Source organism: Anopheles moucheti, chromosome 2 (genome assembly GCF_943734755.1).
Source record: "Anopheles moucheti chromosome 2, idAnoMoucSN_F20_07, whole genome shotgun sequence".
Lineage (NCBI taxonomy): Eukaryota > Metazoa > Arthropoda > Insecta > Diptera > Culicidae > Anopheles > Anopheles moucheti.
The window spans coordinates 29,365,655-29,388,580 of record NC_069140.1 but is presented as its reverse complement, the minus strand read 5'-3'; the positions used below and the strand labels follow the sequence as shown (position 1 = coordinate 29,388,580).

The window sequence follows — 22,926 nt, the reverse complement described above, 5'->3', positions numbered from 1 at the left end:
CCATAGAAAAAAGTATTATGATCAAGCAGCACTGATGTTAGCTTACAGCTTTGTTCAATGCGTATTTGCTTTCGTGTCCACACGTGCTTTATGATCGAATCTCGAACAGACTGAACTGAAGGTGGAAAAAATGGAGCTATTTGAATATCTACTTTCTGTTGTTTGCTCCTGCACGCTGTAATCATTATATTTTTAACATCATGTATCAACATATCTTCGTAGTATACGATACGTGTATTAGTAATATTATTAGTATGGTTGTTTTATTTACCCTCTCTTCTGTTCTAATACTAATGTTTTCAAGTCAATATAGATCAATCACAGAGATTATTTTTAAGTAATACAGTACCTGTCAACGCGTCAGTTTGCGATTGCGGTTCGTTTGATGAAGCCCGGCGGGATCATCTCTCACTTATGCTTTACTGATGTTGTGGGTGACTGGGTCGGGTTAGGAAAATGCTGATCTTTTATTTTCTTTTCGTCATACCGTCTCGTTGTTGCCTACAGTTAGGTCAGTGTGTTGTGATTTCGATTCTAGTTTCGTTGCCTTTTCACGTTCGCAAATTCGCAGAACCCTCGGAGCTACTATTGCAAAATCATACTAGCACTTAAAAATTGAACAGTGACTGAAAAACTCCTCCCATTTTAACTGAAACTTTGAACTCGATTGCTAAAACAGGTTCGAGTAAAGGTACAGTATTAACCGACTGTGTGTCAGTGGAAATATGTGATAAATGATGCATCTTGACGCGGATGACTTCAGGCCATGGTTGACGATACTTCTGGTTTAGGCATGCAAAATACAAGCTTACGAGCGAATACGTTCCTTGTCGTCTAAGCAGCTCCTGTAATGTTTTCCGTTCGGCAACAGTTGCACGAAAATATATATATATATTCACACACACTTTGCATTTGCTCATCGGCTGCGGCTTCTAAATTGTCCACACGTGTACTTTTTCCGCTACCACACACCAAGACGCACGCTCGTAGTACGAAGAAACGATGTGCAGACTAGTAACGTGGTGATTGATCAGCGCATCTAGCTCACCTTCCCGGAACACGTGATAATATCGATGATGCGTCGCAGAACCTCCAATCGACGGGCTATCCAACGACGCGGTACTGGTCGAATGTGCCCACGAGTCCACACTAGCATGAGATTCGAAGGAGGGCATCGAAGATTTTTTTGTTGCCGAGAGGGGTTTGCGTTCACCGCCACAAATCGAAAGACCCGAAGTGTGAGGTGCTCCTGAAATGTGCGATGAGCATCCTCCACCGCTCAGCCCTGTGAGTGAGCTCGTTGATGCTTGCATCGTAACCGTCGTCGTTGCTGTTGTCGTCGTCGTCGTCGTTGTTAACGTTGTGAGTGGTGTTGGAGTGATCGACACCGGAGCACAATTCCACCGACCGCATTGTTCAGTGGTGTCTTTACTGCTGCTACTGTTACTGCTACTACTGCTACCGTGCTGGATGTCACCGCTAACTTGGCTCTGTGCCGCCGCCAGCTGTGGCTTCGGATTGTTAAAACTAGGCACCTTGCAACGTCGTCTGTAGCTGTCGATTGTACTGTTAGTCGTACTTGTCCCAACCGCTCCAGAAGAACGTTCCGGTTCGGACGTGTGAGGATGCTCCTCGGAGTTATCCTCTTCCTGTATTAGCAAAGTCGTATCGTTGGACTGTTCCGGATCGTCTTCGTCCAGTTCCGGTATGATGACAAAGTCGTCCACGGTCTTGCCACCGAGATTCTTACACTTTATGCTGGACGTTACCTTCAGTACGCTCGGGCCTGCTGATGGTTGTCCGCCAGCATCCATTCCATTACAGCGCCGATCTTCCAGTTCGCTAAACTCTTCATCATCATCCGTTTCTTCCTGGATAATTGGTGCCATCGAAGATCCGTAGCTGGGGCCGAGCGAATCGTTGCTTCCACCAAACTGACCACTCAAACCGACTCCCGATCCCAAATTGGAAAGATTTGCTAACATAAGTCTTCTTTCTCGAAGCTCCGCCCGTAGTTGATGCAGATCTCGCAGATCCCCGTTTAGCTTCTTAAGGTAGGGATCAACAATTGGTGGTGAACCGAGAGCAGAACTAGGACGTACTCTGCTGTCGACACCGAATACGTCGTCATCTTCATCGAAGCTTTCGTTGCGCTTTTTCTCGTTTTCGAGCTCCTTCAAGAGCTGAGCGCTGAGTTTTTCGGCAAAGTCCACGAGATGTTGGCGTGAGTTGTGCTCGTCTACATCGGAAATGTGTAATGCAGTTGCGCTGGCTGCGGAGTTCAGCAGACCGTTGAATCGCAACGGTTTCCCATCGGCTCCGACACGTTCGGGTATGGCCATGTCCACTACGTCTTCCAGTTTGTGCGCCACAACAGCGGCCGCTTCGATCAGAGGCGGTATCGCCGGCACTCCAGGGCCAGGAATTGCAATGGCGGTAGCAGCAGCAGGTTCTGAAGCGCCCGACCCACTGGGATGCAGTTTATGCTGGCCAGTGGCGGAAAGGTTGGCCACGGGCAACGGCGATAGGGACGGTCTGAGCGCACTGATCACGCTGTCTATCGAGTCGGGTGAGGATGGTTCACTGGAGTCACTGTCCAGATCGTCTGTCTCCGGGTTGAACAGTTCGAGCGAAAGAAGCTTTGGCACTGGTACGGGAGCTGCTGTACTACTGCCCGCGGCTGCCGAAGTTTGCCGGCGCAGAATTGGATAGTTGCCGCTGCGACGGAACTTGGGTATCGGAGGCAGATCTTTGATCTGCTGGCGTGTGATCTTCTGTGAGCTTGCCTTCTGCGGTGAACTGTGTGATGCTACCTCAGTGCTGGAATTTCTTCTGCTCGTTGTGCCGGATGGAGCAGATTTGCCTGTGCAGGTACTGGGTGGTGTGACGGTCGTGGTCGTCGTGTTCGTTTTGCTGGTAGATTTTGAGCAAACCGCTGTATCGTGAACTGTGGCACTGGAGGTTGCAGCTTCGCCACCTATGCTGGTCGTCGCAGGTTCCTTAGTTGTCGCTTCCTGCTGCTCAAGTTGCCACGGGAGTATAACCGTTTCTTCGAATGTGAACTGGTTGTTGCTTCCGTTGGACGTGGGGTTAAAACATACGTGTTCGTCCGTGGGTTCGGAAGCGGTAGCTACGCAACCGGATTTGGTTCGTGGAGGAGCTGGAGAGTGGGCCGGCGTGGGACAAGGCATCACCAATGGAGATGTTGGCACTGATGAGGAAGGCATGCAGTTAATTGCTGCTCCGGGGCTGAAGAAATCGGATACACTGTTCGTTCCACCGTTAGCACCATTAACGCCACTACACGTACTACTACCATTACCACCGCCGGCTGCTACTCCACAGCCACCGTTCGATTGCACTTGCTGCTGCTGCTGCTGCTGTTGCTGCAGTGGCTGTTGCTGTTGGTCTGGTTTGGGAATGTAAATCACAGATGCAAAACTATCCTCCGACTCGATGCTGGTATCACTTTGAAGACTACTATCCTTGGACGAATCTGCATCGCGTGCCGCGATTAGAAGGAGAATAAAGCAAGAAGAAAAACGGTATACATATTAGCACACTCTCGTCAGCAAGTTTTACACTACGTGCCACAAATCTAATAGAGGCAAGCGGAAGAGTGGTTCTCAATCATAATTGTTAAAAACAAAAACTAAACAATAGTATTGCCAATAGGTAGGCTAATGCATTGGTTAATTATTATAGAGCGTAAATAGTCAGAAGCATGACACTTGAGGCTCGTTTTTGGTGCTGTTTGAGGGGGAGGGGGAGTGCAAGTTGGAGGAGACTCACAAATAGCAGGATAAGGATACGGACCGATCGGTATGGTAAACTCGTCGTTATGCGGTGCGTGATGATATGAATGGATGGGATATCTTGTCTATTAGCACTTATATGCGCACATGGATGATGCGTGTGCGGAAGCAATTGGCACAACATTCTTTTGCACACGTACATCACAGTTTACAGGTTATGTACAATCTTTACAAGGAAGTTAAATTGTTTACTTTTTTCCCCAAGTAACATTTAATGAATGATTGGATGCAATGACAGATTAGACCGAATTTTGTTGTATCAACTTCTTTTTACATGGTGCACCTGTCTATCGCCTTTCATTGCGAGTGATGATGTTTGCAGGAAAGCGGCCAACTACATTAAGATATATGCTATTCCACAAATTATTCAGCTCATGATCACGGAAGCATTCTAAACACGTAACTAATGCACATTGAACGAACTACACGTCAATCTATGGTTATCTAGAGGCTAGTTTTACATGCTCATTCTACTAGCGTCCACCTAGCTTCGTGAAGCCTCAGGTTGAGCTCATGCACACCGAAACGCATAGCTTCACTGGTGACCAATAGTCACATCGGTTCATTGATCAAATGAACGCTACCGGTTATTCTAGAGAACCAAACTAGTACGTTTAACGATTACTACGATAGCTACGAGAACAGTACGGTTTGGTAGGTACCCGCAAAACGTTGTCGTTTAATGAAAGTAGAACGAAAACTGTCTGTAGAAAAGAAACAGATGAGCATTACCAATAGCAGAAGTATGGAATGTCATGGTTGATCAAGAAGGTTGATAGAGAGAAGGAGAGAGAAAAAGAAAGAGAACAAGAGAGAAAGGTATAGAGAAGAGAAGAAAAGAAGATCAAGAGAACGAGAAACAGTGAGTGGTTAAATTACTAAAACGGGCGCCATATTGCAAAATTGGTTGTTTGATGGAATTTTGGGTTTGTTTGTTTCTATTCTCGCTTATTTGCCGATGGAAAGATACGTGAAGGGGTGGGTGACGAATAGAACGAACAGTGAATGAGATCTTGTTTGATGTTTTGCCCTAGCGTAATCGGTGACACGTATGTGGTGATCGGTGTGCTTGAGGGTAAGTGGGTGAGCTTGTGAACAACGTGACATGTTACTAGGATAAAAGATCATTCGGTAGGCAACACTGGGTACAAACTCGTTGAACAGCCATCAAACAGTGATGACCTCAAGCACGGTATCTGCATTCAAACTTGAGAACTCGCACAGTGAAAACATAGTAAAACGTCAGACTTTAAACAGCAACACAGTGTATCAATGCAGGAGCGAGGATCGAACATGTTTGGGTAGTTGCGATGGACAGAAATCACATACGGAAGTGAAATCCATCACGGTGGTTGCGGGAGTGAGTGTGTACTAACGGTGTGATGTTGCGAGAAAAGGTATAGAGTAACACTAGCAACGGGTGATAAGGTAGTAAAGTGTGTTTCGGTGAAGTAGTTTAGTAATAACAGGGGATTGTGCCACTAATGGACGATCGTTCAGCCACGGATAAGGAAGCTACGAAGTTGCGTATTTTCTTATCGGTGCGAATGACGCCGCGGGCCACGCCGGAGAGAGAAATACAGTGTGAGAATGTGAGAAAAATAAGAGTTATGTACGTACGGATAGAAAAGTCAGATAGAGAGACAAAGAGACGGAAAAAGGGGTGTGGAGATGGTTGAAAGTGGCTAATACGCCACGGGGGGGAAGGGCTGCGAGTGAGCCGGGGAACTGGGGCAACTTACCGGAACCGCTTTCCCGTGAATGTCGTCTCGGTTTCGATGCCTCATCCTGGCTGGTGCCCATCGACGCCAGGAGCTTCTCGTGACCGATGGAGCCGTTGCCATTGTTGCTTAAACCGTTGCCATTGCTACCGTTGCTGCTGGTGCCGCTGCCGCTGGCAGAGTTATTGCGCGACAATCGGTGGTGTCCACCCGAACCCCCGAACCGACCCGTTCCACCGTGCTCCGGGTGCATTCCTGCCATGCAGCATCCGCTCGGGCAGGGTCCACAATCGCCCGGTTCGTAACAGTACGGTGGCCGGCCACTGGGCGGCCCGTGCGGGCTGTGATGCAGGTGGTGTGCATGATGATGGTTTGGATGGTGATGATGGTGATGGTAATGGTGATGATGGTGATGTGGATGACCACCACCGGCCCCACCACTGCCGGCCGGTCCACCGTGATACGCGGCCGGGGTTGCTGCTTTAATGTTTTGTATGATCTTAACGAAGCCGTTCTTGGTGACCCGCTCGAGACTGCCGGTCGATGTCTTAAGTTTGGTCGCGAATCCCTCCTTGATGACCTGCAACCGCTTGGTAAAGAGCGACCGACACAGAAAGCTTTCGTTCAGCGAAATTTGCTTCTGGATGCGCTTCCGGATGCGCTCCTTCTCGCGCAATCGGCTCTCGGCCATCAGCTCCTCGTTGAGTGAGCTTTGTTTGCGCAGGAGCTGCACGCGCGACTCGTTGCGCAGCGCATGCTCCCGATACGCTTGTGCGGAGGAATCGGAAAACTTATAGTCTACATCGTCGCACAGTGACTGTTTCTGTTTGACAAGCTTTGGTCGGCGGGACACTGGCGTCGGTTCCGCGGCAGGGGTCGCTTTCGATTCAGGTATTTGAGCACCTAAACTTGGTACACTTGAACGTGATCTAACTATGGTTTTTGGTGGTGGATTTAGTATACTACCTAGACTCCGGCTCTTGAGCCCAGCAGACAGCGGCGGCTCCGGCAGGTCGTCGAAGTCCTCCAGGCGCCTGAGCTCGATGGGTAAATCCTTCGCGTCCTCGTAGTCGAGGCTGCTGTCGTGCTTTGTTTCCCGCGAGCTCCACGACTCTAGGAACCACGGACTGCGCTTACTGCCGGCGAGTTTCTGTTGGGAGCAGAAAAGACAGAATGTCAGTCCAAGACTGAAGTGCGTCAGACAGCGCTAATCGCCGTACGCCTACGATACCTGTATGGCACGACGTACGAAGCTGTAGCACGTTTCACCGGGCGATGAGGAGGACAGACTGGAACTGTCGCCATCACCGGCCGATCGGCTCGAGTTGGTCGAATCCTCCGTATACGCATGGTACGGCGGCAGGAAATCGTCGTCATCCTCGTCGTCCGAGATGCCTCCGGTTTTGGAGCGCGGTGGTTGCCAAGGGACGAGTACATCCTGCGACTCAAATCGTCGGTGTCGTTGCTCCAATGCCCACACGGTGATGATGACGCGACCGCCAATGCGTAGGATACGGGCCAGCTCACGTATAGCGCCGACCCGTCGTTCCGTCGTGGCGAAATGGTGAACAACCGCGAGCGATAAGACCGCATCGAACGATTCATCGCGGAATGGTAGCTCGAGATTATCACATATCGCTACCTGCAATGTAATATATGGGTCAATTACTCCGTTCCGATACCCAGCACAACTGTTCGTTATCACTTACTTCACCACCTTTCCCGTGGGCAACCTGTGTCAGACGGTAGCATCGGTCGACACCGATCGTGTAGATGAGGGGATTGAAGCCGGACAGGTAACGGCCGTTGCCGCAACCGACATCGCAGACCAATGAGCCAGGTTCAAGCCCACCCAGGAATTGGGCCACCTTCGGTCGGATTTGTCCATTCGGTTCTTCGCAGTTTTCGTAAACGTCATGCACGTACGCTCGCTCGAGGGCAGCCGAACGTCCACTTGAATCCGTTCGGCCACTTCGCTCCGTCATCGAGCGGGTTTCAGTCGTTTCCTCTGTGTAATGAGATATAGCAAAAATGCCCGAATGAGATTTTTGAGAGTAACTTGTATAGCATACAATACAATCAAAAACACTTTTGATATTAAGGGTTTATTTTAGCAAAACTTATCGACCAAAGTACAAACTATTTGAAGAACAAAAACTACCAAACGTCATATTCCTTCGTGGAAAACTACACTTTTTGTGACTGATGTTCGCCAACAAATACTCGGGGTACTGTATACACTGTATAAATCTGTACCAACCATACACCGTTCCTGTTGGGCAACTCGAAATTTGTACCATCTGGCACAGTTCATCCATCTGTGCCCGGTATTACCGTTTGCGAAATAACATAAATAATCAGCAGAAATTTAATTTAGAATAATTTGATCACTTCTCACGATTCTCATTTGCTTTGCGAGCCGATTTCATCCATTTCGCACTGTGAAAATGGAATTCATTCACAAGAAATGAGCGACCGCGACGTGTCACCGGTTGGCAAATAAAGTTCCAGTATGCTAAAGGTGTACGTGGAGAGTGGAGCGTTAAAAACATATTTCAAGAAATGCGATGATCTGGCCGTAGCAGATATCACGGTAAGCCGCGAAAAGTCGACTAAATAAGTCGCACGTAATGTTGTCTATCCGAGTAAAAGAAGGAAGATTTTGTGTCTATTTTCATCAGAACCTTTTTTTCTTTGTAGCGTTTCAAGATGGCTAAGGATTCTTGTGAGCTAGGAAAAGACACAACCGTGGAAGACACGTAGAGAACAGTGTAAAAATCGTACTGGTGCTAAAATTACAGTTTGGACACATTGAAGAGTGTGTAAGTAATCCATGCTTGCCAAAAGCTTCATTGAGCATAATTCTTCTATTATATGCGCCTGAGTAACCTTTTTTAAAATTGTAGGCAAACTAATGAAGAAAGTAATGAATTCTTACTGAACGATGTTATGTACCATTGTGACGATTGATTTACTGCTGAGACACGTTTGCCGATGTTGGATAATGTAGTGGTTCTTCATCAATAATACTAATGCTCCATTCAGAACGTTTTTCATAGTTGCCTCTCATTGTTTTGATTAATGTTGGACACGTTGGTTGTTGGTCGCACTTGAACCCATTACGTACGGGTCAAGGCACAAAGCAGTAAGAAAGCTACTTTAGTTCGTAGCGCACACTACGCTTGATTCCCGTGGGTGGTGACTTACAGGCCAAACCCAATGTCTCAGCATGTCCCTGCTTGGGTGGCTCTGTCTGAAAGCTGTCCCATACACTATCGATAATGTTTAGCTAGCGTACTAAGAAAACAAGTGCACGCTGAACCGAAGGAAGGAGAAAAAAGACGTGTATTGCAAGAAAGCGACAAACGGTAAAGAAATTCGACTGCAGCAGAAAAAGAAAACACGTTGGAGGTTTATGCACGCAAACGCTTCCGTTGCATGCCATCCCCGTGTTTCGTGAGGACGGCAAGGTGGTGATGCTTAATAAGACCAGCACAAAAAACGGGAATAGAGACACACACACACACACGCGCTTACACACACCATAAAGGGAAGGTGAATTGGAATGACGTCTGCTACCCTGACCTCGCCACTAATCTAGCGATCATTATCCTGGCGAGCGAGGACGTTAGCCGACCAACGTAACGGCACGATAACAGGAACTTCTTGGCTTCACGTTTACTTACCCTAACGATGGTCAAATTTTACCCCCCAATCTGGTGCATTTGGTCGATATATCTCTTAGCCGCACATCGTGCCATTCTTTTGCATTTCGTGTTGGTCAATGAAGCTACGGAAGGTACGGAGCGTGTGTATGTGCAGCTGTTATTTATCGTTACAACAAGCATCTTGCTGTGCGAAAGGAACAAATTTACCGCAACCATACGAACCGTGTATCCGTGTGTAAACTGGTGCGATTTGTGTGGAAGGTCGGTCGTCATCGGTTTGATGCCGATGCCGCCGCGGCTCCCTGGTGAGGAGGGATTGGTAATTTTGCGGCTAGGAACACAATGTTTTGCTGCAGTTTAATTAGGCTCCACACAGTGGTGCAGTGGCCGTCTTGGGTAAGGATGGAACACACGACTCGTCCTTGGGACCGTGTAAGTGCCGAGCACACGGGTAGCCTGTTACGGGTGCCTGGGTATTTTTTTTTTCTAATGCTACTGTCCTGATTTGAATGCCATTAAAAGTGCCTAGTTTTTGGCTTAGTTTACTTCCGCACCGCAATCAGGTGAGTGCATTTTCAACACTGACACTGCTCCGCTTGAATATGTTTAGCTCTCAATAAAGGGTCAAACCATTTGTGACGTTCGGTTCCTTATCGGCGATTTATACCACTTCAATGTAGCGATGCAGGATGGCAGGAAAAATAGTCCCATGAACCCTTAAATGGTGGTCGGCTTTCGTTGGAACGGAGATATGTAAATAGAAAGCTTAAGCAAATGAAAACTTAACTTTCTTTTGTGGTACAATCAACCATCCCCATCTCCTTTGCACACACTGTGTCTGAGCTGTTTAACGATCCATTAATTATGCTTTTGTCGCTTTTGTGCTATTGTGTGGTATTCTTCCGGTTAAAAGCAGACTCATTAAGGTTCAACTCGACTATGAATAGTCGGTTGGCTTTGAGGGACTAAATATTAAACACGTCCTTAACCAGACACGGACGGTGCGATGAAAAATGAAACGAAAAAACCAACGAGCTGTGGGAAATAATGTGCTTATTTACAGGTATGGTAAAAACGATTAGATGTTTGTAGCTGGAAATGCCACATGCAAGAGATTTTGTTTAACTTGCGCAATACTTTGGCGAATTTGTGGCGCCTGAGGAGTTGGCAAAACTCTGATGTACTTTACCTGAGAAAAAAAGGATATTGAAACGCCTTCGGAGGGTACCACACAGTGTTGGTACTGCTAAAACTCTTCAACAAACAAACGCTCATTTTGTTTGCAAGCATCAAAGAACTGTGTTTGCACGTCTGGCGCGTAGGTAGATACCCGTTGCGTTCATCAATCACCCTTCTGGTGGCCGGTATTATAGCAAACTTTGGCAAACTTTGTGCAGCAATTATTTTCTGCTGAATCGTTTGCGTTGCTTCTGCAGCTGATGTGGTCGATGCGTCGGTTTGTCTCTTTATAGTAATGAAGACGCGTGGAGGCTTTCAAAGTTTGATTAACTTTTCCCAGAGCGATATCGTTTCTAACAAGGTGTGTTAGTCGATCTCCAAAATAACTCACTCCCACTCCACGCAGTCAGCACTGGATATGGTTGGGAAATTAAGCAGTAATAGTAATAGAACAATAAATAAAATCAATAGCATAGTGCGGAGATTTTTCACCAACGCTTTTCTCGAAAGGTCAACCAAGCCAGTGACAGAATAGAGAGCGTGTGGACCGATGTGCAAGGCGTCATAAGACGGTCGTTGACGCCTTCGCTACATTGCCTTTTGTAGATTGCTTTGGCCACGTACCAAGATGTGTCTCCCACACGAACTACAATCATAATGTAGCCTCCTGCCGCCACGATGATCCGCCGCGGAAGGCAATGTTCGTTGTTACCGACCGATGGTGCCGGTCCGATGGTTGTGCTGGCGTATGATTAAGCTTGAGCCAGCTGAGAGCTGATAATATTCCAACGAATGCGTGTTTCGGTATTTTCATCACAATTGTTTTGGATCAGAAGCGCGACAAAAGCTTTCTCGGCCGTTGGGTGGTGACATCTTATTTCAACCCACGGAGCAGCAGCAGTTGGGTGTGATACGGGTGTGGGAATATTTATGCGATGCACCCACGACGCTAAATGCTTTCAAACAAATACAACCACCCACTGTTCGTCCTTTTGGTCGATGGTTTACCCCATCCGTGCAAACGACATGCTACCCGTTGGTGCATTGTCGAACATTGAACGTAACTGGGCAATTACTAATCACTGCGAGATCTAGCTCGAGATCTTTCTCGTCCCACCGCTGCTAAAACCGCTTGCTGGGAAGGAACAATCTGAAAAGTGAAAAAAGACGTCCAACAAATCCATTGCTTCTCCGTTAAAACGGTACAGCGCGAACAAGGAGGGGAAAACATAAAAAAACACAAATTGACCCTTTCAAAGTGGCAGAATATATGTTGGTGTTGGAGCTTCTGGTCTCGCCGGAGCCAGCGCCATATCGATACAAGCCGGTGCGTTGTGTGAATCGGTCGCAACAAGGCTTGGAAAACACCAACGCGGTGGAAGAACCGTCGAAGAATTCGGGGCGGATTGGCTGGCGCCTGATTTACGCGCCTACCAAAGTGCTACCCCAAGCGGCCCAATGACCATCTGCCCGATGGCTAGACGATGATGTCCGGATTCTTCAGGCGGCAAATGGGGCAGCGACACCACCACGAAGGGGAAAATCGCTTTTGTTCGCCGCGTTTTGTGTATCCTTGTGCTAGGGTCACTGTAATTTGCAGCGCGTTCGAACCATTTTCACGTGGGCCCTGCCCGGGTAATGGGTTTTGCGTCATCCGAGGGATGGGCCGTCAATCCGATAAGTGCTCGGAAGATCTGCCGGAACGAGTGAGCCATCAAATGATCGCCTAATAAATGACACCCATCGGTCGGACGTTAACCATATTGCACCATCGGCCGACCGCTAAGTGGACCATTCTGCACTGAGCAGCATGACTGCGTTGGGATTGAAAAATTTTCCCCAATATTAACTTGCCTGTGATAGGAAATGGTTCACCGAAAAGCTGGAACGCGTTTTATTGCGGTTTGATTACATTAACTGTCGGTCGGTGAAATCATACGCAACAGCAAAAAATTCCTAGCCAGGCATTATTGGTAATACGAATTGTGCAGCGAATGGTGGATTCGATACGCTTGGACAGACACCCGAGCAAAAAACATAATTGCTGCGGAATCCACTTATTTATTATACGCCAAGCGTAGTGGACATTACCCAGTCGGTCTTTTGGCAGCAATTGACGGCAGCGACATAACGTTTTTGGTGTCTCGTCTCACTGTTTTATGGTTCAATGAAAAGATTCGACCCGTTGCATTGGATGGAAGCGGGAAGGAGTTGTGGTGTGATGTTCTTTTTTCCTTCGTGATGCAATTTGTATTTAATGGTGACATCAGAGTGTAAATTATTCTGACGTTTTGTGGATATTAGACATTGTTGTTCGTAATAAATTATTATAGCCAGTTATTAACGGCATAGCAACATATTTGCTATACTTTGATTCAATCCACAACCTACATTGAGACCATCTTCAATACTAGAACCGTGAAGCGTTATGAGATGTTTTTATTGGGAGTTAACAAGAATCGATATGTAAAGGTCATACTTCAGCTGCTATAGAATTAATTGACTTCAGAAACTTACGTGATACGCTATTTCATAAGTAAAAATTATGTTACATGTAATATATTCTGATATCGTGGATATCATTGATTGGCTTACGAAGCTGATGCTTTTCATAGGATAAAACAGACACCGAGAAACCTCAGGTGTGAGATTAACAAGTCAAAATTTAGTATAATCATTTTCGATTTAAGCAGGGATAAAATATAACCCCATTGATGTTGAGACAGCCACTGACAACCCCATTGATGTTGAGATACACACTAGGGTGCTGGCTCCTATTCGGCCATTCTTCAGTCTGTGGAAACTCCTCCACTCAATGCATATGTCACGACTATAAGAAAATGAGACTGACTCTGTGACTGTATATGAGTTATATAGTCCCAATACTTCACAATGTCTTTGAGTCAACATTCGAAAGGAAGATGATCAGAAGGATTTTGGCCATTTATGTGTGGAAAAACAATGGAAGAAGTCACTATAATGAGCTTTACGGTTGAAGTAATACGATTACTTCAATAAGTCTATACAGGCTCTGGATTCAGATGGATGACACCGGACGACCTAGACCGTGGAAGTCTTTTTAAGGTTGTCCAAATGGAAAGAGGATGCGTGGTAGACTCGGACTGAGATGAAGTGGTGGTATTATCTACCAGAAACATCAGAACAATACATTGGCTGAAGAGAACTCCTGCGGTACCACGTACCAGTACCACGAATCGCTAATAGCACCAAATAAGTAAGTTTAATATTTTTGCTTGCGAACTGTTATTAGTGGAAGAGGACTGTTCACTTATAGGAGCATAGTCCAGGCGTGGAACTTAACCAAAAATGATCTTATAGAAACCTTGTTTATTACTTATTTTACTTTTTAACGGATATAATACATCAAAGCTCTAGCAGTTAGTCTTATTGTTAGCAAAATAATAAAAAACCCGTTTTAGAATGTTTAAGAAACTATTCCCCCAAACAACACTGATCACACTTACCCTCATAGTTTGTGCTTCCTATTTTAGATTTCACTAACGGAAAGCTCGATGCCGTAGAGGAGGTCGTTAGGGTTCCCATACGCTTTCCGATACTCTGGAGCGAGCCGGTCGATCACCGCTCGTTCGGTCACGTCTTCACAGCTTTAGCTATTGAACGCCTCTTGCGTAGTGGCAACGTGGCTGTCTGCTGCTTCGATCGCTCTACCTTCGCACACTTGCTGTCTGTTCATACGCGTGGATGGCGTACAGTTTTTTGTCTGCAGCAGATACCGTGTGGCCCACTAGCTGCTGCACCTTGGCGGTATGTTTGCCCGTTCATTCGTCATAGGTCGTTGCTGCTGCTCTTTTAAGCGCTACTAGTGTACAACTGGGTAGTATTGGACCACTACCTGAATTTGCTAGGTTGTGCTGACTGCTGGTACCTGCCGGAACAAGAGAAGGGGCACCAATACCAAATTTCCTATTCCGGCTCCGGTCGGTCTGTGGGAAGGGTTGGGTGAAGGGGTATTTGTGGGTGGTGGGAGCCTTGAGCTAGTCCACAACTTTTCCCTATGTTAAATCACCCGATTCGATCACGTACGATGGGTTGGTTGGTAGTGCGCTTCTTTCGATATTACCATAGCCTCCATGATCGCTGCTGAGAGCGGTAAATCATAATATGTAAATCACCACTTATAGCCATCCGCTACTGCTGCCGTTTTTCGCTTCAGCCATTGCACTGGGCTAGGTTTTTGAGGTCTTTTCACAAACGCTATTCCACACACAGACACACACACACACACACAGGTCAACCAAGGCATCAATACCAGGCGCCTCCTTCGACGTGTGTTTAGACCTGGTCGTAATCCTTTCGTTTTGCTTGGTATTGCTCCTCCCTCACTAGCGTAATTCATTCATTTTTCAACGAAGATAGCATACAGCACGGTACAGCCTTCATTTCCGGATGCTCTATGGCAGATCTCGGAACATTGATTCTTGGCGCTCTGACGTACACACACACACACACACACACACACACACACACACACACACACACACACACACTCACACACTCAACCCGAGCAAGAACTATTCACGCACAAGCTTATTTACAAAACTTTCACACACTCGCAAGCACAGCTGTGGTAACGCTTGTAGACCGGACGCGAGCCTGAAAGAAGCGGAAGGACAAACCGTTTAACTAAATAAAGCAAGCATTAAGTTGCAGCTTAGCATTTTTGCACAGCGAAAGAGAGAGAGAGAGAGAGAGAGAGAGAGAGAGAGAGAGAGAGAGAGAGAGAGAGGGAGAGAGACAGAGAGCGTTCGTCGTGGGCGCAGGTTGCTCGTTTCGGGCGCCCTCATTTTACCCGGAGTCCCTAATGCCTCGAGCGACTCCTGACGTTCCGTCCCAGGATATTTCAATTTCATCTTCACGCGCCACTGCACTGCACTGGTTGTACTGAGAGCTATGGCGGCCGCACGCCATTCCGGGGAATCGTTTCGTTCCGCGGTTTCCGTTTCTCGATCACGAACGTTCAATATTTGCACGGGCAGCTGTGGAAAGCTGTAGATGTTTCCAAGGGACGCAAATCAATTTTGCGACAGTTTCATTACGCTTGAGATGCCACTTTTTCGGCCGTGCAACGTTTTTGCACCCTGATTGCAAACGCTTTTCCGCACGCAAGGGGGCTTGCTGGCTCGTATGCTACCATCTTATCGTACGTACACTCATACAATCACGCGTCAGAAGTACACAGCAGGGAAAATCACGTAGTTCCCACGTGTCGGTGTCGGAGGAAAAATCATTCCACCATTTTTTTTTCTTGTTCTTCTCCCCATTCACTCTGTCTTGTCCGCTTGTTATGGAAACGGCTTCAGCTGTCTGTTCTTCTACGTGTTCGTATAGAACCATCTCCGTTACCCACGTGCACAGCACCGTTCAGTGCCCTCTGCACCGTTCTCTTTTCTTCGTGCGCTAGCGAAACGTACATCAAAAGTGGAAAACGCAAAGTTTTGCTTCCCTAGCCCATTCCGCGTATCAACAGAAAACCGTCCGCATTCGGACGTCGTTAACCGGTTGCGATTGTGAAAAATGCGGCAAGATAAAGGAAAGTTCGCATAAAATGGGGCATGCCCGCGCGTTTTGGGCAGGGTCCGACAAACATGATGAGGTTTTTTTGTTTTCTTTTGCTTTGCTTGGTAGTGCAAACTCTTTAGCCACGAGGTGGATCCCATTGGCAGTGCATTCGTACAGACTTAATAAGTGGAGTTGTGGGGAGCTTCTTTGAAAGTTAACCCTACTAGGCACTTTTACAGCTGTACAGTTGATCGGTTCTATGTTAAATTATTCATTTAAATATGATTTGTTTTATAATATTCATATTTTCTATGCTTTATTAGTTTATTTATTATGTACAGTTTAGCACCGTATTTTGCTTCTAGTTCAAATTATTTTATAAAGCAACCCTTATGTATTTTTATCCTTCTGTACACTCTCACACGTGTACACACACAGATAGTGTGTGGAAATATCAGCATAAGGAATACAATAAATTAAAGTATGAAAAATGTAGAGAAAACAATGAACTGCTTCACTATCAGCTAACCGAAACGGTGGCAGCTGCTGTACCTTTATTACCGAACCTTCTGACCAAAACCCATACAGTCACACTGCTCGAGATATACAGCGTGTAGTACATGTAGAAGCGCCACTAGCCCACCAATACAATGACGTGCGTAAACACTAATGTAATTGCGGGCACAAGCTGCACAAACAGTGAGCAAAGTTACCTCCAGCTTCGAAGCATCAATCATCATTATTTCCACCTCAGATGAAAATAATATAAATAAATGGAAGTTTGGTAAGTTGATGGTATTACAAAGCCATGATCATCATTATATAAACAAAGCAAATAGAAAAACGGAGGAAGACAAAAAAGCGCCCCGTTTGTTACAACTTTTAAACATTGCCCACTTTCGTACAGTGCGACGCGACTCCATACACAAAAGTTGGGCATTTTCCTAAGGCTCGGTGGCACACACAGACACGAGCAAGGAGATGAGAAAGGGAAAACTCACTGTAGTGAAGAATTTTGGTTCGAAGAATCCGGGCATGCCCTCGTCTATTTTGGAGTGCAAAATTGTTACTTGGGTGATAATGATGATAATATTCTGCTGTGGATTGGGGAAAAAGGACAAATCGAAGGAAAATCAAGTGGCAAGTAAAAAAGCATTTGAAATGCTCCGGGGGACCAATATGCCGTCAGTGGTTCAGATAACAAGCCATTTTTTTGCATTTGCGTTCAGAATGGATGGACTTAAAACCTTTCTTTGAGCGCACAGTATAGTGCTAGTTTAGCTTATTTATCCTGCTGACGGAGTTCACCAACACAGACACAACCCAATCCTGGCCACCAACATTCGCATTCCGTTTCTGATGTTTGTATGCTGGAATTGGTTTCCTGGAAGTAGGTCGAGGTAGAAAATAGCTCCAGATACGAATGATGATCCAGATGCGCGAAAGAGAGGGCTACACGGTTGAGATGAAAGCTCTGGTTAGTTTTATGCTTGAACGCACTCTTCTCGCTTGGATATCACCAACAACTAGCAACAATAGTTCTCGTTTACAATGAGCCAAACACTTGTGTTGCAGTGAACGGTTTGCGTAGCACTCGTAGCACGATTAGATATATGTCCGCTGTGGGTATAGCTCGCTTATTGCCTCTTGTTTCGTCGTGCTGATGGGCATACTACAGCGCGGAACACTACACACTCACACGCTGAAAAGCTTTCGCTAGTAGGATGCTTGAACGCGCGCGCATCCTTTCACACACACTGTTGACAGGCGGGAACGCAATCACACCTGCCCGTTTGCGGGGGTCGGTAGGAGGTAGGACGTTTTCTTTTTTCGCAGCGCACATTTTGGTGGAACTCCCGGTTGAAATATAATTATTTGTTGTACACTCACTCCTTTCTCACCCAAAATAACTTCTGCTACCCACTGCTAGGACACCTCGTAACGCCACACGGCTCTTAGTCATTCCGAAAACGGGGAACTTTCGGTCTGTTACCGTTGCACTGGTCGCGCACCAACACAAACATCCGTAATGTCCACAGCCGTGTATACCGCTGGTGGTGTTGGTGGTGCACTGATGGTGCTTAGAAAGCAAAAAAGAAACATAAAACGCCACCCGTCAGGCCAAGGGTTTCCTCTAGCTGGATGTGGTGGCCGTCGCGATCGGATGCGAAAAACCTTCTGACCGAACGCTGAAGCGAACCGCCGGAGCGGTCGGTCCAGCAGGCGCAAGCAACCGAGTTCATCCCGAACCGGAACCGACCACACGGCCACTTCCAGCAGCATTCGCATGCGTTGGAATGGCACCGGGTGCCGAACCGACAGGGGTGGTGTCGGTTTTTGTGAATGAATCGCGTGCGAACGAATGGTCGGATTTCGCGGCGGTTTGTACGGCGTTGCTGGACGGGATTTATCACACACCGGACTCTCTCACCTTTTGGGGGTTTTCGACGGGGAATGTTCTCCCTTTTCAAGACATTCATTCTATTCATGTAGTACTTAGGGCAAGGGCTTAGCATGGGGGGTATGTTTTTTTTTGCTGTTGTTTGGTGGCTAATGTTTTTTGGGAGCAGCACTGGAACAGCAGATGCTCATTAGCTTCCGCGCTTCAAAAGTGAAACGATGAATGAAATGAACATGGTGCAAAGCTCACTCTCTGCAACGGTTGCTTACGACGTATACGCGGCTGCAGGGTGGCTTGATTGATTGGTGGCAGGTGCTGTGAGATCGTTTATATTATACGGTTATAAGTTTGTTTACTGATTGTTTTATAGTTCGGTTAGTACAGCTTTCCTTCCGTTAAAAACGTTCCTTGATTTTTATGAAACACCTGGCGCCTCCATCGGCCTTACAATTTCTCGAACAAAAAAAAATCGCTCGATTAAGGATTTAACATTTACTGAAGTTTGCTTACGGGATCAAACAAAGCGTAATACATTCCACACTTTTTATTGAAATGGTCATTGTTTTTATTTTTTTCATTGACCAATTTGTGTGTTTTTGCAAATTGTTGTGAAACCTATATGGTCCTGGGGCCTGGGGAACCAAGGTTCTACACCCCCGTGGGCCATAATTACACATTAACATTAACGCACACCAGCATCATTCGTGGTTGATAGACACACCGTACACGAACGAAACCATAAGCCCAAACGGTTAGATAACGGTGCGCCGCTCTTATCGTCTCGATAAACCCATTTTCGTCGTCGTACTATCGATGTTCTCGTTCCTTCCGGTTACTCCGCAGTGACGAACGAACCCACCGTGGCGTGTACCGATACAACATACGGACACCCGCGTTTGCCGGCCACCTTCCAGCCACGTTGCGGTTGACTTCGTATTACAACTGCGTCACTTGGACCCGGGTTCAAACAGAATGATGGTGGGTCGGGTGACACAAACCAAACGAAAAAAATGGAAAAACACAACCGGAAGCTTCATCCTTCGCTACGTTCGTCGGGTGTTGGAGGAATGAAAGAATGGAAGAATGGCACTGTCCCACTCCCTGACTCTTCTTGCAATCGTGCTGCTTGTGTGTATGTGCAATTGATGTCAGTTCGAAGAGGTGCCGCACATGCGCGCTTTCGTCCCAACCAATGTACCGCTCCCGAAGCTAAATCCTTATCGTAGTTAAATTAGACCGCGTTCCCTTTCGCCGTCTCGCTATCAATTCACCAGTACGTGGATGATGCAAATAGGCAACACACCGTTTAAAGCGTATCTTTCTCAGCGAACAACCGTTGGCTGTTTGATTGGTGAAATTTAACAAACTTTTTCTCTTAGACTTTGTGTACTATTCCTTAATGAAAACCATGCACATAAATGCACAATAAATGTTGCTGGGTCTACTTCTGAGGCGCAATCGGTATTAAAATCGGAAAAACTTTTTAAAGCTTTGCATAGTGTCGATTAAGCCAAACACATGGGGGATGTCATTGAAGGTCCTTTACCTTTTAATTATTTACTTGTCGGAGTTCGAAGTAGGTTCGCTGTTTTTTTTTGCTTAGATTTATGCAAAATACTGTAGTGGGATATTATTAAACTGCACTGGATAACTTATCGGAGATAATATTACTGTCACGATTAACGAATTCCTTCCAAACAACAGGACTACACAGGGAAAAACACCTACACACTACAGCACAATGCATCGGACTGCTTGAAAGGTCCTTCAGCTTGTGGCCACACACACAGGTTGCATTCCAGGCGTCCATGCACCAGCGTCATTGTCGTACGTGAGCTAAGTTGCATTGAAGATACTCTAGCAGCGGTGCCAATAAGAGCGTGCCAAGAGAGCGCTTAAATCCCGATCCCAAATAGCGCCACCCTCCCCGGGAGGGTGTAGTATCCGCTACGGTTGCAGCCATGAACTTGAATGAGCTGCGCATAGGTATTTCCTTCTTTGTACGTAATACTACGTTTCCTTTGCATCGCTTGGTGCTGGTGCGCGACGGAACACGGAACGGTACGAGGGGGATGACCGGAAAAAACCCGGTCAATCGTGTAAACGCTCACACCAACAAGAGCGTCCGGGACCAGTCGGTAGCAGCAGTCTCGAAGAATGGAGCTTTTACGGATGTCATTCGTTCGCAGCAGACGGCTCACTCACACACCCACACATACACTCGCCCAGAAAGGCACACAAATTTGGTGAATGACGATGGGGACAGGATAACATTGTGGTAAGAAACGAAACAACAAAACATGTAACCACCACATTCGGCTACAGGGCGGCCCTTCACCCCTGCAGTTCGCGTGGGCAGCACGAGCCGAGGGCTCGATTTACGTCATCGAAAATGGCGCAGTTGGCATTGGGCTGGGTATGCTTTCGTTTGCTGGTGGGCAAACGCGGGTCAGGTCAGTGGGAGTGGTAAACTATTTTCCTGGAGGAAAGTCACCGGCGGCACCGACCGGGTGGGGCTCTGTTACACATATTCAACTTTGGGCTCAATGCGGTATTAGCCCGCTCGGTGTTATTCAACGGCTGTGGCGTTGTCGCCGTGTCTGTGAGCGCTTTTGGTATGCATAGACGCGGCCGCTCACAGCAGATGCCGGCGAAGATTGTTTACATCGTTCGAGGAGTGGAAACTTTTCCTTCACCAGAATTTTTGTCCCGAACTTTGCCACCAGGTGACAGATTTTAGCTCCCGTGTCATGTATGGTACCACATGACGAAACATGAAAAGGAGTGGGCTAGGTCGATATCTTCTGGTAGCTTAAATCTTTTTATTGTCTTATATCGCTAGTTTTTTATTGTTTTTAATATCAAAATATTTCATATTCTTAGAGCTACTTTTGGAAAATGACATAATTAACTGTTTTCAAGTTGTTCAGTCAATAAAATCAAATTCTATCAATCAGATGAATATCGGAAATCTACATCATTATTAGTTTAATTCATTTCTACTGCAGATAAGGTACTTACCAAAATGGTTACGATTCACCGTCTTCGGCCATTCGATCATCGACTATTTATTTCGACATAGGCTTCGTATTTTAATGTTCTATAATGCCAATGTTCCATTTGACATTCGCATTTTACAGAATCGCAAATTCTTCGAAATCTTGTTTCGTTTCACTAGCGAGCAATGAGCTTGTTTCAATAAAATTTCTGTGAAATATTATTTATAACTAGATATTCCGTTTGTCATCTCAGTCAAGTCTGAATTTCAAGTCAAACTGGATATATTGTCAGGTTGTGCAATATTTAATGTACACCAAAGAGTTGTCCTGAGCTCCTGAGATTACTGAGCTTAACCTAATTAATGCTAACTGAGATTGCTAACTCCAAACTTAAAGCAATCCAAACTAAATAATCAAAATTTGGCATAAATAGATATAAACATAACTATCACTTCGGTTTAATCGAATTAGCTTCAATGCTCTGAAGACTTGTGCTATCTCGGATTTCCAGATAAAATTCTCAAAATTTTCAAATTTTTACAAATCAATTGACACCAGTCGAATGAACTCATAATAAATAATTTATTGGCACAATAAATTAACGACTATTTACACTAGAACATAGACACGAACATCACAAGCATTCGCACGGAACGTAGAAATTTCCCCGGAATGCACAGAAGGTAAACAATTGTTACTGGGTGGCAAGTTGAGCATATAAGGTTCATCATTGGGATGGGGGTCCGCTGCATGGGAGGGCCGTGTCAACCTGTGATCATTGAACTGATCACCGGTCGTTGCGTCACACGACTTAGCGCCGTCGCACAAATCCGGCGTTCTTGAAAATCTTCACAATGCGATCGCGCGGGATTTTGTCGGCTTCACGCTCAAAGACGGGCATCTCCTTGTCGCCGAACCATGACTGCTTGGCAAGCGCATCAGCGATGTGTGGGTTTTTGTAGAAATTGTTGCGGAACTGATCCGGGTACTGGGCCTCGTGCAGTGCATTTTCTACCACGGCCGGATGGGCAAGAGAAGCCTGTGCCGAAGGTAAACAGTGCAAGGCGAGAGAAATAAAAAAAAGAACCGAAACAAGCGATAGAGAAAAAAGCCCTTATTGATATGCATGCTCCCGGTTGGCACGGTTCGTGATGATGTAACGGCTAACCGGCATGTACTTACCTCTCGAACCGGAGCCGGTTGGTGAAGCGCGAGCGGGATCGGTTGGTTCAGGAAGACTTGGGCCGAAGCACACGCAAACACGGCAGCCAGGGCGATGATGATGCGGTTCATGTTGAATACTAGCTGCCGAACGAAAACGGGGAGACGGTAAATGGGGGAGCAGACGTTAACGAAAGAACATTAAACGAAACGCACAAAAACCTGCTAACCAAGACCGGCTGAGATTAGTTTCACTTTCGACGAAATTTATTGACCATCTCCACCTGGGTGCGTGCGCGCCGGGTCGGACTTATCGTGATCCGTCTCGCGGCCCGGTGACGTAATTCCCCACCCCGATCTGGCCGACTGCAGCCAAGGGTGCTGCAATGTGTCGGGATTTGAAAACGCAACTGCATGCCAAACCGATGGGCCAGTCCTGGG

General features: G+C 46.5%; 2 protein-coding genes across 2 annotated transcripts; both read right to left on the bottom strand.

Moving 5' to 3' along the window:
- Positions 1-932: 932 nt before the first annotated feature.
- LOC128298286 (uncharacterized) lies at positions 933-13,947 on the bottom strand. The gene is made up of 6 exons (XM_053034031.1): positions 13,869-13,947; positions 7,246-7,544; positions 6,768-7,178; positions 5,558-6,686; positions 4,478-4,519; positions 933-3,496 (listed from the first exon to the last, which is right to left on the bottom strand). The coding sequence occupies exons 1-6, from the start codon at positions 13,945-13,947 to the stop codon at positions 933-935; spliced, it is 4,524 nt and encodes a 1,507-aa protein (XP_052889991.1).
- Positions 13,948-21,929: 7,982 nt separating this feature from the next.
- LOC128298438 (uncharacterized) lies at positions 21,930-22,617 on the bottom strand. The gene is made up of 2 exons (XM_053034186.1): positions 22,507-22,617; positions 21,930-22,363 (listed from the first exon to the last, which is right to left on the bottom strand). Exons 1-2 carry the CDS (start codon positions 22,615-22,617, stop codon positions 22,136-22,138), a joined length of 339 nt encoding a protein of 112 aa, XP_052890146.1. The 3' UTR covers positions 21,930-22,135.
- Positions 22,618-22,926: the final 309 nt, after the last annotated feature.

What these genes read in the sequence shown, in the direction of transcription:
- LOC128298286 (XM_053034031.1), bottom strand. Translation starts at nt 13,947, where the DNA reads ATGGGAACCCTAACGACCTCCTCTACGGCATCGAGCTTTCCGTTAGTG. An exon ending in TCGTACGTCGTGCCATACAG is followed by an intron (nt 6,687 to 6,767) that starts GTATCGTAGGCG and finishes TGCTCCCAACAG; the next exon opens with AAACTCGCCGGCAGTAAGCG. An exon ending in TTCACGGGAAAGCGGTTCCG is followed by an intron (nt 4,520 to 5,557) that starts GTAAGTTGCCCC and finishes TCTTTTCTACAG; the next exon opens with ACAGTTTTCGTTCTACTTTC.
- LOC128298438 (XM_053034186.1), bottom strand. Translation starts at nt 22,617, where the DNA reads ATGAACCGCATCATCATCGCCCTGGCTGCCGTGTTTGCGTGTGCTTCG. An exon ending in AACCGGCTCCGGTTCGAGAG is followed by an intron (nt 22,364 to 22,506) that starts GTAAGTACATGC and finishes CCTTCGGCACAG; the next exon opens with GCTTCTCTTGCCCATCCGGC.